Source organism: Physeter macrocephalus, unplaced genomic scaffold (assembly GCF_002837175.3).
Source record: "Physeter macrocephalus isolate SW-GA unplaced genomic scaffold, ASM283717v5 random_168, whole genome shotgun sequence".
Lineage (NCBI taxonomy): Eukaryota > Metazoa > Chordata > Mammalia > Artiodactyla > Physeteridae > Physeter > Physeter macrocephalus.
This window is the reverse complement of record NW_021145457.1, coordinates 29,265-48,624: the sequence shown is the minus strand read 5'-3', so window position 1 is coordinate 48,624 and position 19,360 is coordinate 29,265. Positions and strand designations below refer to the sequence as shown.

The 19,360-nt window shown below is 47.1% G+C and overlaps 1 protein-coding gene across 24 annotated transcripts in view; it reads right to left on the bottom strand.

The window, feature by feature from the left end:
• LOC114484924 (transforming acidic coiled-coil-containing protein 2-like) overlaps window positions 1–19,360 on the bottom strand; it is an 80,147-nt gene that overhangs the window by 47,668 nt on the left and 13,119 nt on the right. For 14 of the 24 annotated variants that reach the window (XM_055082574.1, XM_055082570.1, XM_055082571.1 and 11 more), the window contains 3 exons: window positions 6,946–7,025; window positions 5,212–5,256; window positions 2,908–2,967 (listed from right to left, as the gene is read on the bottom strand). The exons of 1 other annotated variant lie outside the window; for it this stretch is intronic. In XM_055082574.1, the coding sequence (XP_054938549.1) occupies window positions 2,908–2,967; window positions 5,212–5,256; window positions 6,946–6,978 (138 nt within the window). In that variant the 5' untranslated portion in view covers window positions 6,979–7,025. 9 more of the 24 variants (XM_028484422.2, XM_028484410.2, XM_055082576.1 and 6 more) reach the window with 7 other exon arrangements.

Sequence of the window (19,360 nt, the reverse complement as noted above, 5' to 3'; positions counted from 1 at the left end):
AGTAGGACCCAGCATGCAGCAACAGGCATCCACGAGGGGGTGGGTCTGAGGTCAAAAGGCCTCAGTCGCTAAGGAACCTTCAATAAATGGATGGAGTTGGTCCAGCCTGCGTGTGTGAATTGTGTGAATTTCCCCCTCAATGACTCCTCTTCCCTTGGCAATACAGACAAGAAACCAAGCCCACACTACTAAATTTCATAGTTTAAATAGAGTTTGTGCTGATGAAAGTAGAAATAACTGTGACTTGTCAGCAGGATCCAGATATAGGACTATTGTGATGTTATTAAACTTGACTTCTTTAGGTAAAATTGGTCATTAATTAATTCGACAAATCAGTTGCTGCCAAAAAATTTCAAAAGCAGGGCTTCCCTGGTGGCGCAGTGGTTGAGAGTCCACCTGCCGATGCAGGGGACACGGGTTCGTGCCCCGGTCTGGGAAGATCCCACATGCCTCGGAGTGGCTGGTCCCGTGAGCCATGGCCGCTGAGCCTGTGCGTCCGGAGCCCGTGCTCCGCAACGGGAGAGGCCACAACAATGAGAGGCCCGCATACCGCAAAAAAAAAAAAAAAATAATAATAATAATAATAATAATTTCAAAAGCAAAAATCATTAAGCTAATTTGCTGGCCCACTGCCAAGAGACTATGAAGAGAGGTCCTACCATGCCTCGTACCTTGGCTTCAGGGTCCAGTCTCCCCAAGTACCTGTTATCCCCCCAACTTCCATGCTTAGTATACCCCCTTCCGAATCTGACCTCACTTCCACCCCCGCCCACATGCACCCCTTTCTCTGCACCCTTATCAGCTATCAGAAGAGAGCTCCCACAACTCCTCCCCCTCCATCCTCTCAATTCTGAGGTGTATCTGCTTCTGTCTTCCTCCCCCAGTCCACAGTGGTGGAAATGTCTCTCCTCTAAGCCCACTTCTGCTCCAATCCCATTCCCTCGCAAATGTTCAAGGTCAGCCTTCCTTCAGTTGACCCTTCTCTCATCCGTCTTCCAATGAGTCCCTGTCTCTCTCCCTCAAGCCCATCACCATGCAGGCATCTAGTACCTTCAGTCTTTAATTAAAGCTTCCATGCAACTCTCTCCACTAGCTACTGTCCCAATATTCTGCTCCCTTTCTTAGGAAAACTTCTTGGATGATGTACACACCTCTCTCTACTTCCTTATCTCCATTTCCCTCATCGTTCCTTCCCCATGCAGACTGCGTCGCTGTTATTCCACCGCAACTGTGCTTGTCAGGGACCTGCAGGGCAATATGAAGTTTTCCTGGTCACCAAAGGCTGCCATATTGTCAAATCGATGCACAGGTGTCTGCTCCTTATTTCCCAGGAGCATCTGATGCCACTGTACACTCTCTGTTTCTTGATACTCTCCTGATCTCTTAGGTCCCTCATTTTCCCTTGTCTTCAGCCAGCTCCAACTCCTTCAAAGATTTTTCTGCACTTCCCCCTGGGCTTATGTCTAAATGTTGGAGCATCTCAGGAATTACACCCGGGTCCCCTTTTCCAACTCTCTTACTCTCTCCCAGGTGGTCTCATCCAGTCACATGGGTTTAAATGCCTGTGCTGATGACTCAAATATACATCTCAAGTCCCATCTCTTGTGTATCTAAATACCTATTAGATCTCTTCATTGCAGCTCCCAATAGGCATTCAGATTTTATGACCAAACCAGAACCTTTGATTCTCTCCCTTCCCCCTAAATTTTCCCCTCCTCCAATCCTCCCCATCTCAGGAAATGACATTCCCACCTACTCAGTGGCTCAGGCCCAACACCTAGGGTTCATTCTGGAGTCTGCTCTTTTCCCTACCACCAAATTCAATCCATCATTAAGCCTCTTCTCTCTGCCTTCAGAATATATCCCCAGCCCAGGAAACCCCTTCCCCGCCACCTCATTCCAAGCCATAATCATCTATCTTCTGACTCCTAAATAGCATCTTAACTAATGTCCCTCCTCTACTTCTACCCTCTGCCCCCTAAAGGCCATTCTCGACAAAGCAATCACAGCCCTCTCAGTTCACGTCATTCCTCTGCCGAAAACTCTCCGGAGCAGTTCCTCAGAGTAATCTGAGAAGCTGGCTTCTGGGCTATAGTCCTCAGTTTGGCTCAAATAAAACTCCTTTCTATTCTTATTATTGATTGTTTTGGTTATTTTCATCAACAGCACCAAGCGGACCTTCTGGCAGCCACCCTCGGGGTGGAGCCGCTCTTTCCTTAAGGCGAGGAACACGTCACGTGGGTGACTAACACTCCTCCTGCTCCTGGGTGTGCCAGGATTTCACAGCAAGTCACATTTTATTGCCTCACCCTGACCCCACCCACAGCACACACCAACCTTGACGTTGTCTCCAGGAAACACCTCCATGAAAGGGAAGCATAGCTCCCAATTTGCCCTCCTCTCCAGCCGACAGCAAACACTTTGAGCAGGGCTAAAACTAGGGGACTCGGCCAGCTGCGTTATGCACAACGACACGGGCGGCGCTTGGGAAATCAATCTTCCTTACAACAAATCACTTTTGCCCACTGGTGGCGAAGGGGGGCCGCCATCCCATGCTCAGCTTCCGTCCAGGACAAAGGAAATCAAAGTAGAAATGTTTGGAAAGGTAAGTATTAGCAGCCGCGTTACCTTGAGAACATAAGCCTTATTCAGCATCTCAAAGCATATCAACCGAGCCAGGTCTTGGGTAGACACACCAAAATGTTAGTTTTAAAAATCCAAACGTACGTTGCAGACTTCTACTGTGTTTTATCGCTTCTTTGAGGTGGGTGGGAGGAGGCAATGGGAGAAGGAGGAAGAGGAGAAAAACTAAAAATGCAAACGAACACACCACGCCAGAAGTCTGCAACCATCTAGAAGTTAGGAAGGGGGCTGACAGCAAGCCATGCAGAGCACGTCTCCCAGTACCTGTAGAGGTTCAGGGTTTGGAGGCCAAAGGATGATGTTATTCAAGCCGGAGTCCTCTTGCTGAAAGCAAAGTGTCTTGCTGTTAGGACAGGCCACAGTGAACTGTATCCCCCCAAGTACCAGAGCGAGAGCCTAACCTGCTGGGGGTGCTCCTACCTCCCCCACGCTACCCAGGGGAAATCAGACAACAGAGGGAGAGGAACCTGAAGCCCGAGGGTGCATGAAGGAGGCAAGGGCCAGGACTAGGCAGGCTTGTCTCTCATCCTTTGCACCAGTGACATGGCTGGTTCTCAACGCCTGGTCCTTAATCTGTGAACAGAGGTTCATTCAGACCTGCACCTGTCCTTCCAAGAGTTCATTTGTAGGCAGGTTGCAGGCACCTCCAAGTGCATCTTCGCAGAGAAAAAGCTTCTGAGAGAGGACTGGGAGCTTGGATGGGATGGGGGACGGGGGGGAGGCAGAGAAACTAGTTTGCAGGTGTCTGCAGTGATCCAGGTGTGGGGTTGTGACAATGGGGGTGTGGAGGAAAAAAAGCTGTAAGAAAAAACTTCATGGATATGTGCTACATTTTTGTCTTTTGAGAAAGTGCTCTAAAGCCATACTGATGGGACCGTCAGGGCCCACCTTTCCCCTACAGATATGGGGACGTGGCTCAGGCTAGCTAATCAAAGTGTCCCACATTTGGGGACACAGTGATTGATTAAAGAGAGGGCACGTGACAGATCAGGGCCCATCAGATTCCTTAGAGAGAGCTAATCAGAGCCCGGACCGTTAGCTGGAAGAAGCGTGGAGCTGCCTGTGGGGCTGGGGGCACCTCCCTAAGGACTAGGGCATCATGGAGGAAAGCAGAGCAAGATCCGGGGAGGAGAGATCTCCAGCGTCATCTTTTGACGCTTTGGACTCAGTAACTTACTACAGCTAAACCCTCTCTGCGGACTTCTCAATTCTAGAAACCAGACGAGCCCCTTCTCTGCTTGTGGCCATTGGAGATGGGCTTCTGTCTCTCACAACTGAAAACAGTCCTGATTAAACAGAAATTTGGAAAGCTGAATGGCCAGTCCGTTAATCAATCAATCCATCAATCAATCATAGAGTGATTTATTACATATGGAGAATGGGAATGGGTGGAGTTAGAGGTGACCCCCAGGTTTCTGTCTTGAATGGTAGGATAGGGCATGGTACCCAAGAGTGGGGATACAGAAGGGGAGGATCAGTTAAGCTCAGGTTTGAAGAGCTCAGGGTGACTGCGGGTCATCCAGGCAGAGGTATCCAGGACACGGTGGAAAGATAGGTTTGGAGCCTCAGGCCCGTGGGGGACCCTGAGTCCTACAGCCAAACGCACTTGTGCTTCATTTCCATTTGTTTCTCCAAGGAAGGCAAACCTTGTTCTGATTCTGGAATCCTAAAGGCACCCTCATGCTGCCCCACTGGGTCATGTTTGGCTGAGGTTGGAGATGTGAAAAACTGTGGTGCCAGGAAAACCTCTCCTGTCTGCTCCAGGAGTGGGGGGACTGGGGAGGGAGTCTATAGGGTTGGGAGCTGGCAGGAGATGAGAAATGGGGGTAAGGTATAGTAGGGTGAGAGTTTTTAAATCTTTAAGTATTTTTTACCTTTCTAATCAATAAAGATCTGAGACACTAAAATATCCATTGCTTGAAAGGATATAGTGAGATGGGCTCTCATATCCTGATGAGAGACATATAAATTGTCATCACCTTTCTGGAATGCATTTCATGTATAGATATAACTATAGATATATAGCAAGAGCCTTTCAAAAATACTTACCCTCCATTTGATGTGCCAATTCCATTTCTGTGCATCTATCCTAAATAAACCAGCCTTCAATTTTGGACAGTGCGGTTTAGTACAGGTAATGGAGAGAAAATATAACCTACTTTATTGTCTGTGTTCAGGTAGGAGTTCTCAACTTAGGGAAGATACAAAAAGCACTATCTATAAAAAGAAAAACTGATCTATTGTACCTGGTAGAAGCTTTTCTGTAAAAGACCCTGTTAAGAGGATGAAAAGACAAGCTACCAATGGGAGAAAATACTTGCAAACCACAATTTGACAAAGGATTAGTATCTAGACTATATAAAAATTCTCAAGATCAACAGTAAGAAAAATCCAGTTAGAAAATGAGCAAAAGACATGCACAGATATTTCACCAAAGCGAATATACAGATGGCAATAAGCATGTGAAAGATGTTCAACCTCATCAGTCATCAGGGAAACGCAAACTAAAACCATAATGAGATATCACAACACACACATCAAAATGGCAACACCAGATAGTGACAGTACCAAATGATGGCCAGTATGCAGAGAAACTGGATCCCTCATACACTGCTGGTGGGAATGTAAAATGGTACAGGGATTCTAGCAAACAGTTTGGCAGTTCCTTATAAAACTACACATGCAACTACCATATGATCCAGCAACTGCACTCTTGGGCTTTATGTCAGAGAAATGAAAACTTATGTTCACAAAAAAACCTGTACACAAATGTCCATAACAGTTTTATTTGCAATAGCCCCAAACTGGAAACAACCCAGATGTCCTTCACTAAGTGAATGGTTCAATGAACTGTAGTACATCTATGCCGGGGAACACTACTCAGCAATAGAAAAGAATGAACTATTGACACAAGCAACAATCTGGATGAATCTAGAGGAAATCATGCTGAGAGAGAAAAGCCAATTCCAGAAGGTCACCTACTGTATGATTACATTTATATAACATGGTATAACATTCTCTACCTCACCTCTATGGAGATAGAGAATGAATTAGAAATTGCCAGGGGTTAGGAACAGGGCACTGGAGGGAGGTGGGTGTGGCTATAAGGGCAACAAAAGGAATACTGTCTCTGGAAATGTTCTGTATCTTGACTGTGTCAATGTCAGTACCTGGGTTGTGATTTTGTACTCTAGTTTTGCAAAATGTTGTCCCTGGGGGAAACTAGGTAAAGGGTACGTGGGAGCTCTCTGTATTCTTCCTTCCAACAACATGCCAATCTAACCATTACCTCAACATAAAAAGTTTAATTTTAAAAACTTTAAGATTTTTGGAAAAAAAAAATATGGGTTTCTGACTTCTCTTGAAGAAATGGAAAAGGTCTTGTAACACTGGACCCACATTTCTACTTGGCAACCATCAGCTTGTGTCGTTGGTGGCTGCTTCCTTTAGACAGTAGGCCAGGACCCCTCTGTGTGCCTCAGTTCCCACCTCTCTCTAGTTTCCCACCCAGCTGTTTAACACAATTACTGTTTCTTGTCTGTCCCTAAAGATTGGAGTTTGCCATCTTTTCTTTTGATGATTCCTGTTTTCCTGCGGGAGGAAAGAAGATTGTGGGGAAGAAAAAAAGCAGAGGGAAAAGGAATTGCCTTAGGCTGGCTTTAGGTCGAATTTTCTCACTCAAAGAACTCAATACCATTAATCCAAAATTTCCACTGTGTGTCAGATCAATGGGAAAGTGTTTCCCTAATTTTGTTCACCAGCGCATTGAATTACAACTCTCAAACTTAAAATGGATAACTATAAAATTTGAATTTATTTGAATATCCCGCTATTACACACAATCAAGCAAAGCCTGTTCCTCAATGGTGAAAACCTTACCTAACATGGAAATGATAGTTCACACTTAATCTGCTCAACGTTTACAGATTTTTAAAACCACTTTTTCAGGCCCATGACTTTTTCTGGGAGGAGGGGTATGTATCGATGTGGGTAAGTAGATGGAGTGGGGGGCACCTTCCAGGAAAAATGCGCCAAATTCTCATATGTCAATTTCAAAAGCATAGGACAAGAACGAAAACTAGTTTTTATATAGTTTATAAAATTAGGGCTAGACTTAATATGAGAATTCTGAAAATGGAATGAAAAATGCCTACATGGATACGAATATGCCCACATGTATCTAGCCACAATCTGAGTTTTAGTTCACTCCTTCCTGGGCAGAGAGGAGATGCTGAAAAAAAAGTCTAGTCAATGTCACTCAAGAGACCCGCGTGGGTCAAGGGGAAGCCCTGGGACACCCACCTGGTTGCCCGAGGTGCTGTTCTCATTGCCCATGGTGATCCAGGGTGCCCAGCGTCCCCTTCGGATTTGATCAGTGGTGACTGGAAGAAACAAAAGGGTAGTATATACATCTGTAAAATTGAAGAAGATCTGAGGGTTTTTCGGCCTGCTCATTTCCCCAAACTCAAAAGCCAGATGATGGGAAGTGTTTATCTCTGCAGTCACAACATGGAAAATTGCTTTTGAAGGGTTTTCCTTTGCGACGTGCCACCCAGCAGTACAGGCTGGTGTTTTAATCCCAGCCTTTACTCCCTCGGGTCGGCAGACACGTCTGTAAGACGAGTTTGTCGCTGAGCCTCTGACCTGGCGCCAACGTACACGTAACACGTGTACACACAAACGGAGCGACAAAAGGGGCCCGTTTGCCAAGGAGAGCCTGAGGAGCGCCGCTGTTGGAGTGTTTTCTGTTTCTAATTGTGTTCGGTTTGGAAACCCAGAGCGTGGCTGCCTTCCCACTGTTGAGGACAGCAGGGCTGGGTGTCCAATGTTAGAAGGCGTGAAATCCGCTGCGCTTCAAAAACGTGTGGTTTTCGTATTTTTTTCTCTAAACACTTGTTTCATCAAATCAGTTTCACTTCTGCACATATTTCGATGAAGGCAGCATGTTTTTCTTGCTGAGGAAAATGCGTAGTTGTAGCCAGACAAGGAATAAATAATCATGCAAAGCGGCTTGCTGTCTGGACACCCAGAGTCATTTCATTGGGCTTACTTAGTGACGTTGTTTATTAATCGTCATAGTGAGGGTGCTTCCCACACAGCCCACAGAGAAACCCAGGACAGCTGCTGACATCGCCAACAGAGTTCCACAAGACCCCGTAGCATAAGCAGGATCAGGACTATTTGTTCACTTGTTCTAGGTGGAGAAACTGAGCTACAGAAAGCTTTTAAAATCACAGACTTTTCAGGGACTTCCCTGGCAGTCCAGGGGTTAAGACTCTGCGCGTCCAATGTAGGGGGCACAGGTTCAATCCCTGGTCGGGGAACTAATAGTCCCGCATGCCGCACACCGTGGCCAAAAAATAAAATAATAGACTTTTCGATACATGCACCCCTATGTTCATAGCAGCGCTATTCACCATAGCCAAGACATGGAAGCTACCAAAATGTCCGTCGACAGATGAATGGATAAAGAAGATGTGATACATATACACAATGGAGTACTACTCAGTCATAAAAAAGAACAAAATCATGCCACGTGCAGCAACATGGATGCGACTAGAGATTATCACACTAAGTGAAGTAAGTCAGAAAAAGACAAATACCATATGCTATCACTTATATGTGGAATCTAAAGTATGCCACAGATGAACCCATCTATGAAACAGACACAGAATCATGGACATAGAGAACAGACTGGTGGTTGCCAAGGGGGAGGGGGTTGGGGGAGGGATGGAGTAGGAGGATGAGGTGAGCAGATAGAAGCTATTATATACAGGGTGGATAAACAACAAGGCCCTGCTGTATAGCCCCGAGAACTGTATTCAGTATCCTATGATAAACCGTAATGGAAAAGCATATTTTAAAAAAGAATATATATATATATATATATATCTGTATAACTGAAGCACTTTGCTGTACAGCAGTAATTACCACAACATTGTAAATCAACTATACTTCAATAAATAAATAAATAAAATAAATTACAGACTTTTCAAGCTGGAGCCTTAGAGATTACCAGTCTAATCCGGTGGGGAAACTGAGGCTGCCGAGAAGGCCAGGGACTTGCCAAAGACCCAGTTTGGGGAGGCCAGAGTTGGAAACAGAACCCAGTCTCCTGCGTTCTGATTCGAGATTTCTTCCCAGCAGGATGGCTGTCATCATAGCATTTCCTCAGAAAACTTCAGTGATGGACTTACTCAAAATAAAATGTGTCCATTGATTTGCTTAGCCATTCAACCATAACTGAGTGAGTAGCTACCATGTACTATGTGTAATCAACAGTCACGGGAAAATAAAATATAAGTGTTTTGAACGGGCCTAATTAAAATGCCCTCAAGCTGAGAAAATTATGAGTGATGTCACTGTAGTGATCAATTCTCTCCCTCCTAACCCTTTAATCAAAAAGTTGCAATTGCTCAATCCTTTCTGCCATTTGCTGTTTCTAAGATGGCCAAAAAAAAAAAAAAAGGAATCATATACTCACAGAATGTAAAAATTTTCGTTTTTTTAAATCAATCACTTCAGTTTATTTTTTCTGTTCATTTGCAAAATTATGCCTCATTAGGAAATAATGTTGAGTGTTACAATTATTGTGCCCTTATCCATTATCATAACTTCCTTGTACCTGCCAGGCTGAACCACATGCAGCTGGAATTACACGTGATTCGATGTAACATTAATTTTTGAAACTCATTCACCAAATAAAATTCAATAATTTTCTTAAGAATCAGAACACTTGAACTAGATTTTTAAACTGGCTTTTAAAACTACTTCTGGGGCTTCCCTGGTGGCGCAGTGGTTGAGAATCCGCCTGCCGATGCAGGGGACACGGGTTCGTGCCCCGGTCCGGGAAGATCCCACATGCCGCGGGGCGGCTGGGCCCGTGAGCCATGGCCGCTGAGCATGCGCGTCCGGAGCCTGTGCTCCGCAACGGGAGAGGCCACAACAGTGAGAGGCCCGCGTTCCGCAAAAAAAAAAAAAAAAACAAGAAAAAAACTACTTCTGGCTCAGTGTAAATTTCAAAACCCCTGAGGGAAGGCCTGGCTGCATTCAAAACTCTCTCCTGGTGACCTTTCGAACTGCCCTCCTCGGGCTTCCCCAAGACCAGAGAGGAAGTACTGCTCTGTACGACTCTGCCATCTACTTACAGTCAGGGACGGTCTGTGCCTTTGGAGGCCGAGGCCCCTGGAAAGTCTGCGTGTCAGCAACTGGACTTCCTCCTCCACCATTCAGAAGCAAGCAAGGTCTAAGCAGAGGCCCAGAACCACCTCACCCAGTTGGGCAAACAGCCCAAACAGTCTCCACCCACGACGCTGACACAAACCAGCTGCACATCATACCTGGGCAGAGCCAGAGCAGAGCCGCAGCGAATACACAAACGTGCAATCAGCATTTCCCAGCCCATTGAGGCCAGGGCCTTTCATGCAGAGGATTTTCCTGTTAGTACATTAGCAGGGCTCCTTTCAGAAAAGGCTTATCCAAACTGAAACTGGCCCCTGTGATCTGATTGGCCGCACCTAGGGGAGCAGGACTGTCCTGCTCCTGGAGCAGGGGTGCCATGAGTCACTCGCTTGCCCTTATGCTTTAGAGCAGGAGACAAACCTTTCTTTCTAGAGAGGAGGAAAATGCTCCAAGGGCTTCCTGTTTGCACCTGGGAACATTCTGCCGTAAACAATATGGAAAGACAAAGAAAACTTGTGGAAACACGATGATGCAGCAGTCTGGCACCTGTTTATGGTGTGGTGTGTGCAGAATGTACTTACCCAGGCGTGGCTTGAGTTTCAACAAGTGAAGCTGTAAAAAGCAGCAGGCTTGCCCAGGTCGCTGGTAGGCAGACCTGCCCGTCCAGGGTGGAGGAGGCCCTGCGGCTCTCAGGTGGGACTGGAGAAAGGCAGCCGCCAAAGACCCTTCTGTTCAGCGGCCTCCTTCCTCTCTGGATTCCAGTCATTAACCATTAGCCACTCTTTTGCATGAATGCAGTCAATTTCAATATATATACATATATTTTTTGTAGTGGCAGAGACTTTCATTCATTCTGCAGAAGCTCCTTACACCTGCCACACGGTGCAGCCCTCCAGGGAAAAAAGTTAGCACTTCATCAAAGGTTTCTTGGAGACCAGATGTCCTACCAAGCTCAGAGGGGTGTCAGGAGCTCCTTGGAGGGGAAAGCTGGATGTGGAGGGGGATCTCAGTGCCCCACTTCTAGTTCAAACAGAGCAGAAGTGTGTATGTTTCGGCAGACAATGCGTAAGCAAATTGTGATCTATCCAGACAGTGGAATATTATTCAGCCATAAAAAGGAGTGAGATTCTGAGACATACTACAACTTGGATGAACCTTGAAAATATGTTAAGTGAAACAAGCCAGACACAAAAGGTCACATACTGTGTGATTCTATTGACATGAAATGTCCAGAATAGGTAAATCCAGAGAGACAGATACCAGTATTGTGAATGTATCAAATGCCACTTAATTACTCACTTTAAAAAGGTTAATTTTGTGTTATGTGAATTTCAACTCAATTTTTAAAAGTGAGTATGTTTCATATCTTGAGGTTCTGCATAAGATATTGTTTGAAGAAATAAACGACTAGGGGGAAAAAGCTTGAAAATGACTGCTTTTGTGTTTATTAACACTGGATTTCCATAAAATTGAGGATTAAAGGGATAAGAAACAAGAACCTTTGCCTACCCTCGCCCCCTTCCCTCCCCTCGCATCACAAAATCAAAAGAGAATTTTTCTAGGGAAGAGAATCTTTTCAAGCAAAATATCTTGGATGAACCAGCTGCGAATGAAGAAAGGTCCCAAGCAAGTCCTCGACAGGTGAGCAAGCATAGCAAAACACCCTGACAAAGAGAACGAGAGGGTCAGGGGCTCACTCCTAAGGAGAGAGGCGAAGGAGGGAGAGAGGACGGCCAACCGCAATGACAGAGTCCCGTAAGCGTAAGGACTTTGCAGGTGGGGAATGTTCGGTGCTCCGTTTTCGGTTGTGTACATCTCAGCAGGGAAATGCCCTCCAGGGACCACTCCCTCAGGCAGCTCTGCAGCCTCACCTGTTGCTGCCACCGCTGGCCCCTGGCCCACCACTACTACCACGGCTGCTGGACACTGACAGAGCACTGTCGTTGACACCTGTCTCATCACTCACTGCTGTCCTGGACACCGCGGGCACCAGAGGCTGCCGCTGCCACTGCCACTGGAGAAGAGAGTGAACGAATACACAGACTTTCCAGCTTCCATCCCGGGAGCTAGTGCTCTGTCTTTTTTTTTTTTTTTTTTTTTTTTGCGGTACGCGAGCCTCTCACTGTTGTGGCCCCTCCCGTTGCGGAGCACAGGCTCCGGACGCGCAGGCTCAGCGGCCATGGCTCACGGGCCCAGCCGCTCCGCGGCATGTGGGATCCTCCCGGACCGGGGCCCGAACCCGTGTCCCCTGTATCGGCAGGTGGACTCTCAACCGCCGCGCCACCAGGGAAGCCCTGCTCTGTCTCTTATGATGATAGAGTCCCCAGACACAGGGGACAGGCCCAGAGGCCGGGCACCATGGATTCCAGAGTGTCCATATTTCTCAGTCAAGACCCCCTTTCCTGGAGGCACTGCTCTGACAGGACCCCACCAGCAGTCTTACCAGCAGTCTTACATGTGTTCGCGGCTGATCAGCTTCATTCTCTTCATGCTGTTTTCTTCCAAGCCGGACATCCAGCAAGTGACCAGGTTTCCACTTCCCGCCACAGATGGCTAAACGCACGTGTACGTGAATTGCTTCATCGGTCTCTGGGACAAGCTGCCCTCGGAGGGAGCTCCACCACCCACCTGATGTATAAACTTTAGCAAATCGTTTAACTTCTCTGTGCTCAGTTTTGCCATCTCTAAAATAGGAATCAGGGACTTCCCTAGCGGCCCGTGCTTCCAAAGCAGGGGTTCCATCCCTGGTCGGGGAACTAAGGTCCCACATGCTGCGCGATGCAGCCAACAAATAAATAAATAAAATAAAATGGGAATCATAACAATATGTACCTCATGTGACTGTGGTGAGATAATTTCCATAAAGCTCTTGCAATAGATTAAGCACTAGATAGATTGTTGGCTATTATATTACGACTGGCAGTGGGTCTCTTTGGAGCCCCTAACAGGCAAATCCCGCAGTGAAACAAAGATTAGGTTGCCTCCCGTGGCGGAGCACAGGCTCCGGACGCGCAGGCGCAGCGGCCATGGCTCACGGGCCCAGCCCCTCCGCGGCAGGTGGGATCTTCCCAGACCGGGGCACGAACCCGCGTCCCCTGCATCGGCAGGCCGACTCTCAACCACTGCGCCACCAGGGAAGCCCAGGTTGCCTTCTTTTTTATCCCTTCAGAAAAATCATGAATTCTGATGCTACTAATTAGAAATCAGTACATCAGCTAAACTGACTTGTGCACTGAAAGAAACAGATGTTGATGGAGACTATTTATAACATAGGCTCAATAAGAAGTTCACAGTTTCAAGAGCTTGGACCAAGCAATTTACATTGAAATAGTTGCTGGGCAAGTGACACATCATTCCAATCCTGTCCCTCTACGTGGCCATTGCTGGGCATCCGATGTTAATTTAGCTAGAGTTGCTCTATATCCCCGGGCAAATGAAACTGTACTTCTTCAAAAATGATCCATGGTTTAGGCTTCTAATTAATTCATGGGGGTTTTCCACAAGCAAGACTGAATCCACAAAGGTTTCTTCTACCCACTTGTTCTGTGTACAGAGTCCAGACAGGCAGCTAAACCTCAACCTAGTCTCCAGTAGATTCAAATATGAAATTCATTTTAAATGATAGTTGTTTGGGAGAATTTTTATTTTTCAACTGGTGTATTGGCGTCACATCATCACAGCTGCAAATATAAACTGGGACAGTCTTTGATTCATTCATTTACTTACACGTCTATTCCATAAATACTGAGCTCTTTCTATGTGCCAAGCCTGAGGTCCCTGTGTTCCCTTGCACTTACAGCAAAGCCATGAGGTAGGTTTTTTCTTTTTTTATGGATGAACAGTTGAAACCTAGAGAGGTCAGGTCGCATGGCCAAAGCCCAGGAGAGAGGAAAAGGAAGGCTGGAGCCTGATGGCCCCAACCCTGGCATTCGATGAACAATGCAATGCTGCCGCCTTGGAAGACTTTTGGCAAGTGTTCAAAGGTAATTGACTGCCTTTATCGCTCGCTCACTCACCTCTATGGCAGAGCGTGGGGTTTCCAGCTGTTGGCAACTGAAGCTGCTTGGGAAGGCTCCAGCTTATGGATCCCCCTCACTGATCTAGAAGAGGGTAGGAGGTAAGGTTTGGGCTGGTGATGAACCACCAAGGCTGGGATAGCCTAACGGGGCTGGGTAGCCAGAAGCATTGCTGAGAGGGGCCAAGAACATCACTGGGGAAACAGGGCCCGGAGCCAAGTCTGAAAGAGGAGGGGATGGAGCTGGGAGAACGAGCACGGCAGCTAAACTGTGCAGAGCAGCATGTGGGTGGAGGACGTGGCTCAGAACCCAGATTGTGGCGTCTGAGCTGAGCTGATGCCCCATTTTACCTGCTGTGTACGGGGTGGGAGGTACAAGATGCTGCGGAAGCGAAGACGAGATCGCGCAGGCCCCGTTTCATCGATGGTAACACGTGGGCTCAGAGAGGTTTTGCAGCCAAACTCCCACTGTCCTGTGAGCAATCTATTGGGATGCGTTGATACATCAGACAATCTCATCGAGTTTTCTATTCAGGGTTTTTAATTCTCTATCTTGAAAACTCTTTTTCTGTACATGAGAAAAATGTATCTGTTTTAAAGACTCAATAAGTTTGGATTCTTCTGCGTTGAGTCATTTCGATTGTTAGTGCTGGAAGCAGCGTGGAGATCATCTTCTCCAGCACAGACTAGGAAGCGGAGGCCAGACGGTAGAGATGATCTACCCATCCTCCTACAGCAAGCAAGGGCTGGAACCAGAACTGGACTCAGACAGACTTGTTTCCAAGAGGCAGCCTCCCCTGACAAGGCCTCTGCAGGCTCCGGAGTCGCCTCCAGCCCAGCCCAGCAAGATCAGATGAGACCCAACATTCCTGCATGGCATTGCTCTCCAGTCACAGCGGCCTCCAGCCGTTCAGGTCCTGCGTCAGCTGAGGATATGGGAGGCACCAGCTGGGAGGTTATGCTTGCTCTGGGGGTGAGCTCAGGTTCACCTGACCTATCAGCTCCTTTGGCTGCTTGACAAAGCCAGTGACCTAAGTCAGCTGCTGTTCCCACAGATGGCTCCAACCCCCATCCCAGGCAGGCAGGAGGCCTCAGCTTCTCCCTCCAGTGGCTGAATTCAGTTGTTCTAACTCCCTACCTTGAACGGCCGAGCACGGAGCTACTTACAGCTCTGTTATCCTGTTCCTGTTTGAATACAAACAAACACCCGTAGCCTGGGAAAGGGATTTATTAAGAGGCATTGCCTGCTTTCTGCTCCGGCAGGGGCCCTTCGTGAGCACCGTGGCCTTGGCTGCTCCAGGGGGTTTAAGTGACATGACAACTCTTCCTTCATACTCTGCCCTTAGCCGCTTGTCTTCTTTCCTCTCCCATCTCTGAGGGCACCGAGAAACTTTGATGTGAAAAGTCCACTCTTGCAGAACTTAGAAATCACCTGCTCTCGTGCCCTAGAGATCAGACACAAGACTGCTGGTGAGCGGCCAGGTCAGTTATTAAGTTCTTGTTTCTCAGCTCCAAACCCACCATATTCAGATGCTGGGAGGCTCTGAAAACCCCATTTCTGCTTTGCCAACTGCTCCTCGTGAGGCTCTGCCAGGGGAAGGCGGAAGCCAGAGCAGGAAGGAGGAAGCAGGGCACACTCCTTCCTGGCTGCTTCCTGCTTCTGGGAGCATCACCCCAACCTCACTTCTCCCCTGGGGCAGCAACAATTCCCTCCCGGGGCAGCAGTGGGATCCAGTTTGCCGTTCTCCCAACTCTTACAGAGCTAGCCTCGTGGACATCAGCCCCAGCTGACTGCAAATCCCTCCACAGAGGTCTGAGTTTCCCTTCTGTGGGGCACCCCCTCCAAGCTCCTAAATAATAATTCCCACTTCTCTTTGCTCCCTAAGCCCTAAGTGCGATAACTGCTTCCTGCAGTGGCTACCTTCCATCATCCTGTAGAGTTTGCCCTTTGCCTTTGCATTTACCTAGATAACAATCCTTTATATTAAATTCTCTCTGTTAAAGTAACTGGGACATTTCTGTCTTCTGACCTAACCGTGGCTGATGTGCTGGCAGAACTGGGATACAGATCTTCTTTCTCCTGGTTCACGACTCTCTGCATTGGAACCCAATAAATATGTGTTCAGTTAAATGAATGAGTAAAGTGAGTTCAGTCCATCATCAGCTTTAACTTTAATAAGAAGTTGTTTAGGGCTTCCCGGGCTTCCCTGGTGGCGCAGTGGTTAAGAATGCACCTGCCAATGCAGGGGACACGGGTTCAAGCCCTGGTCCAAGAAGATCTCATGTGCCGCGGAGCAACTAAGCCCGTGCGCCATAACTACTGAGCCTGCGCTCTGGAGCCCGCAGTCCACAACTACTGAGCCCATGTGCCACAACTCCTGAAGCCTGTGTGCCTAGAGCACATGCTCTGCAACAAGAGAAGCCACTGCAATGAGAAGACCGCTCACCGCAACTAGAGAAAGACCGCGCAGCTATGAAGACACAGCGCGGCCAAAAATAAATAAATAAAATAAATAAATTCATTAAAAAAAAAAAAAAGAAGTTGTTTAGGATTCCCCATCACCAACAACAAGCTCTCACCCAATCACAACCTGGACCTTCTGTCATCCAGATGTCAGTCTCTATCACGAGCTATTAGAATTGGGAGGGACTACGGCTCTAACTTATAAGGCTCCCCAACCTTTTCACATTGTGACACACATAATACAATCACACTAATACAGACCCTGACTTGGGACAAGGCTGCTGTATGGCTCATCCACTGCCCAGGCCCGACCGACCTGGCCACACCAAGAGTTGAGGATATCGAAATCTTGTAACCTGTCTGCCCAGCAGTGGGCCACTGGCTTACGCTGGAGAAGCAGTGACCTAATCTAAGGCTTTCATTTTATAGATGATGAACTTAAGGCCAGAGAGTTTAGGTAATTGGCCCAAATGTAAGGAGCCTCAGCTGTTGGCTAGAGCTTCTCAGCTCTCCTTCATCCTCCGGCAGGCTAGCCTGGGCTTCTTAAGCCTAGCACAGAATTCCTCTTGGGAAGGAACAATCTTCATTTAGGAAAGGAACTTGATGTAATCTGTGTAGGTGCAAGTATTGGCAGGAGCTGAAACTCAGTAAAAGGAGCTGGATACATTGCTCCTCATGTGAAATGAGAGTACTTGGGGTTTGGTTCCAGAGGTGGAAGGTCAGAGAAGAGGTCACAGGGTCAGAGAAAGGAATTGGGGGCTGGAGGAGATGAACCTGGGCTTTGGTGTGAGATAGAGGATGATAAGGTAAAGGGCCGGTGGAACTTCCCCTGAAATGAAGTACCGAGGACATTCGAACAGCAAGAATGCCTAACGGCATTTCGAAGTTGTCTTCGGTTCTTAGAGTGCAAAGCTCTCCTCTCTCCCCGCAGATCTTCACACTACAGTCATGAATGCTTCGCTAGTACTGCGTTTTGCTTTGTTTGGTTTTTGGCTGGGATTGGAGGTTTGGAACTTGAAGAAAGGGCTGCACTTTATTCTTATTTGGGTCAATACAATATGGAACAGAGACAGCCTCAAGTAGGAACCTGAATGTAGAGGAGACCAGAGTGTAAAATAAACTTTTGGGAATTCACAGAAATCTGGAGGTGGACTTTGGAGATCCCCAGGCATGGACTTGAGCTTGAGTCTAAAAGGTCAGGGAGACCCCATTTGACACCTGGGGTAAGCATATATTTATAAACTTAAATAAAACCCACAAAATGAAATTGGAGATCATACATACTGTTTGTGCTCTTTTTGAAACTGCTTCTTTTTTTCCATTTAACAGTAACATATCAGAAACATTCCCCCATGGCTACAATATCATATTTAATAGCTGCAGTGGGTACTAAGTTGTCTCCAAGTTTTAGCTGTTTAAAAATACATTTCTCATTTTGTATAACTTGTCTCTGCCTGGGATAGTGGAGGAAGTTACAGAGCGAGGTGGGTAGGACTTAGCATAAACCTGCTGTAGGTTAGATCAAGCAGGAAGGTATTGAAACCAGAGAATTATGAATGGGAGATGAACTTAGGGGCACAATCAGGTTGGCAGGATCAGAAATGGGGGCAAGGACTGTGCCAGAACAAGCAGTCAGGATGGAGAGCGGAGGATTCTCGTATGAGGCGAGTTTTGCCGCCCTGTGCTGCTTTGTAAATGGGGAGACCTGGGGTCTCCATTGGCAATCACGTCCTACAGTGTTTGAGACAGGTCTTGAGAGGTCTAGTTCATGAGCTGGAATCTGGTTCTTCGGGACAGAGGCCAGGTACCTGTGGTGGTGATGCCCTCCAGGTTTTGAACCTCTAAACCAGAACCTGTGAATAATCATGGAATCTCTGCTTGAATACCTCCAGTGATGGGAAACTCACTTCATCCTGAGGCATCTTTTCTGGAGAGAGGTATACTGGATCACTGGAAAGTTATTTCTATTGCTCCATAGTCTAGATCCCACCCATGATTCCATGAGAGCTGAACGAACGGCTCTGGACAGTAGTGACTACAACTAGGCATGGGCTGGGCAATGGCCAGTGGTGAGGCCTAAGGACCGCCATGGACGATCTAGCTGACTTTATGGACCATCATCTTAGACTGGGCTGCAAGCCTTTACTCAGGTGCCAACCTAAGTTTGCCTTGTTCTGGGACTGCATTGAATCAGCATCCTCTCTCATCTTCTTGACTGATGAGTGGCAGCTGTGGTCAGCTAGCCAGCCCACAGGTGACCACAGACACTTGAGGGACCACAGCTGAGTCCAGCCAAAATTGCCAATCCGCAGAATCAGAAGCTAAATAAGTGGTTATTGTTGTAAACCACCAAGTTTTGGGGTGGTTTATTACATGGTAAAAGCTAAATGATAAAATTTCCCCTGGAGGGTCCTTAGAACTTTCCTTCATACCAGGCTGCATCCAACTCTGGCTGGCCATCTTGAAGATCTTGAAGACATCACAAAGGATGCCACATGAGGGAGGACTGATAGATGGATCAAATCCCTCTGCAGCAGTGAAATGACAATTTACGAGAACAGCCCCTTGACTGGGGGCCACTAGTGTCACCTTGGTCTATGCCAGACTAAGTGTCATTGCCCTATAGCTCTCTGAGGGTGATGCTCTGAGCATCCCATGCACAGACCCTGAGCCCAAAATGGAAACATGAAGCTGCATATTGATTTGCAGTAATGGGGTCTCTTTTTTTTCTGCCAAAACAGATATTTGCTGATACATTTAAATATAAGGTTCCCCTTACTCACAATTTCCATATAGTCCTTCTCTGCAGACTGGGTGCTAGCAAAACTTATTTCTTATGAAAACAAGCTGTTGAAACCCACAAAAATTCAGACATCAGTTCGAATCCAAAAGCTGAACTGTGCTGTCATTTTTGGAAATCAAATACAGCATCAACCTAACTCGGAACTGTGGGCTAAGGGGTGGGTGGAAGGAGGATGGAATTGGGGGTGCGGGAAGGCTGTTTCAACACAAACAACACGACAGAGATCTTGAGTGTAGATGGGATATTGGTGCCA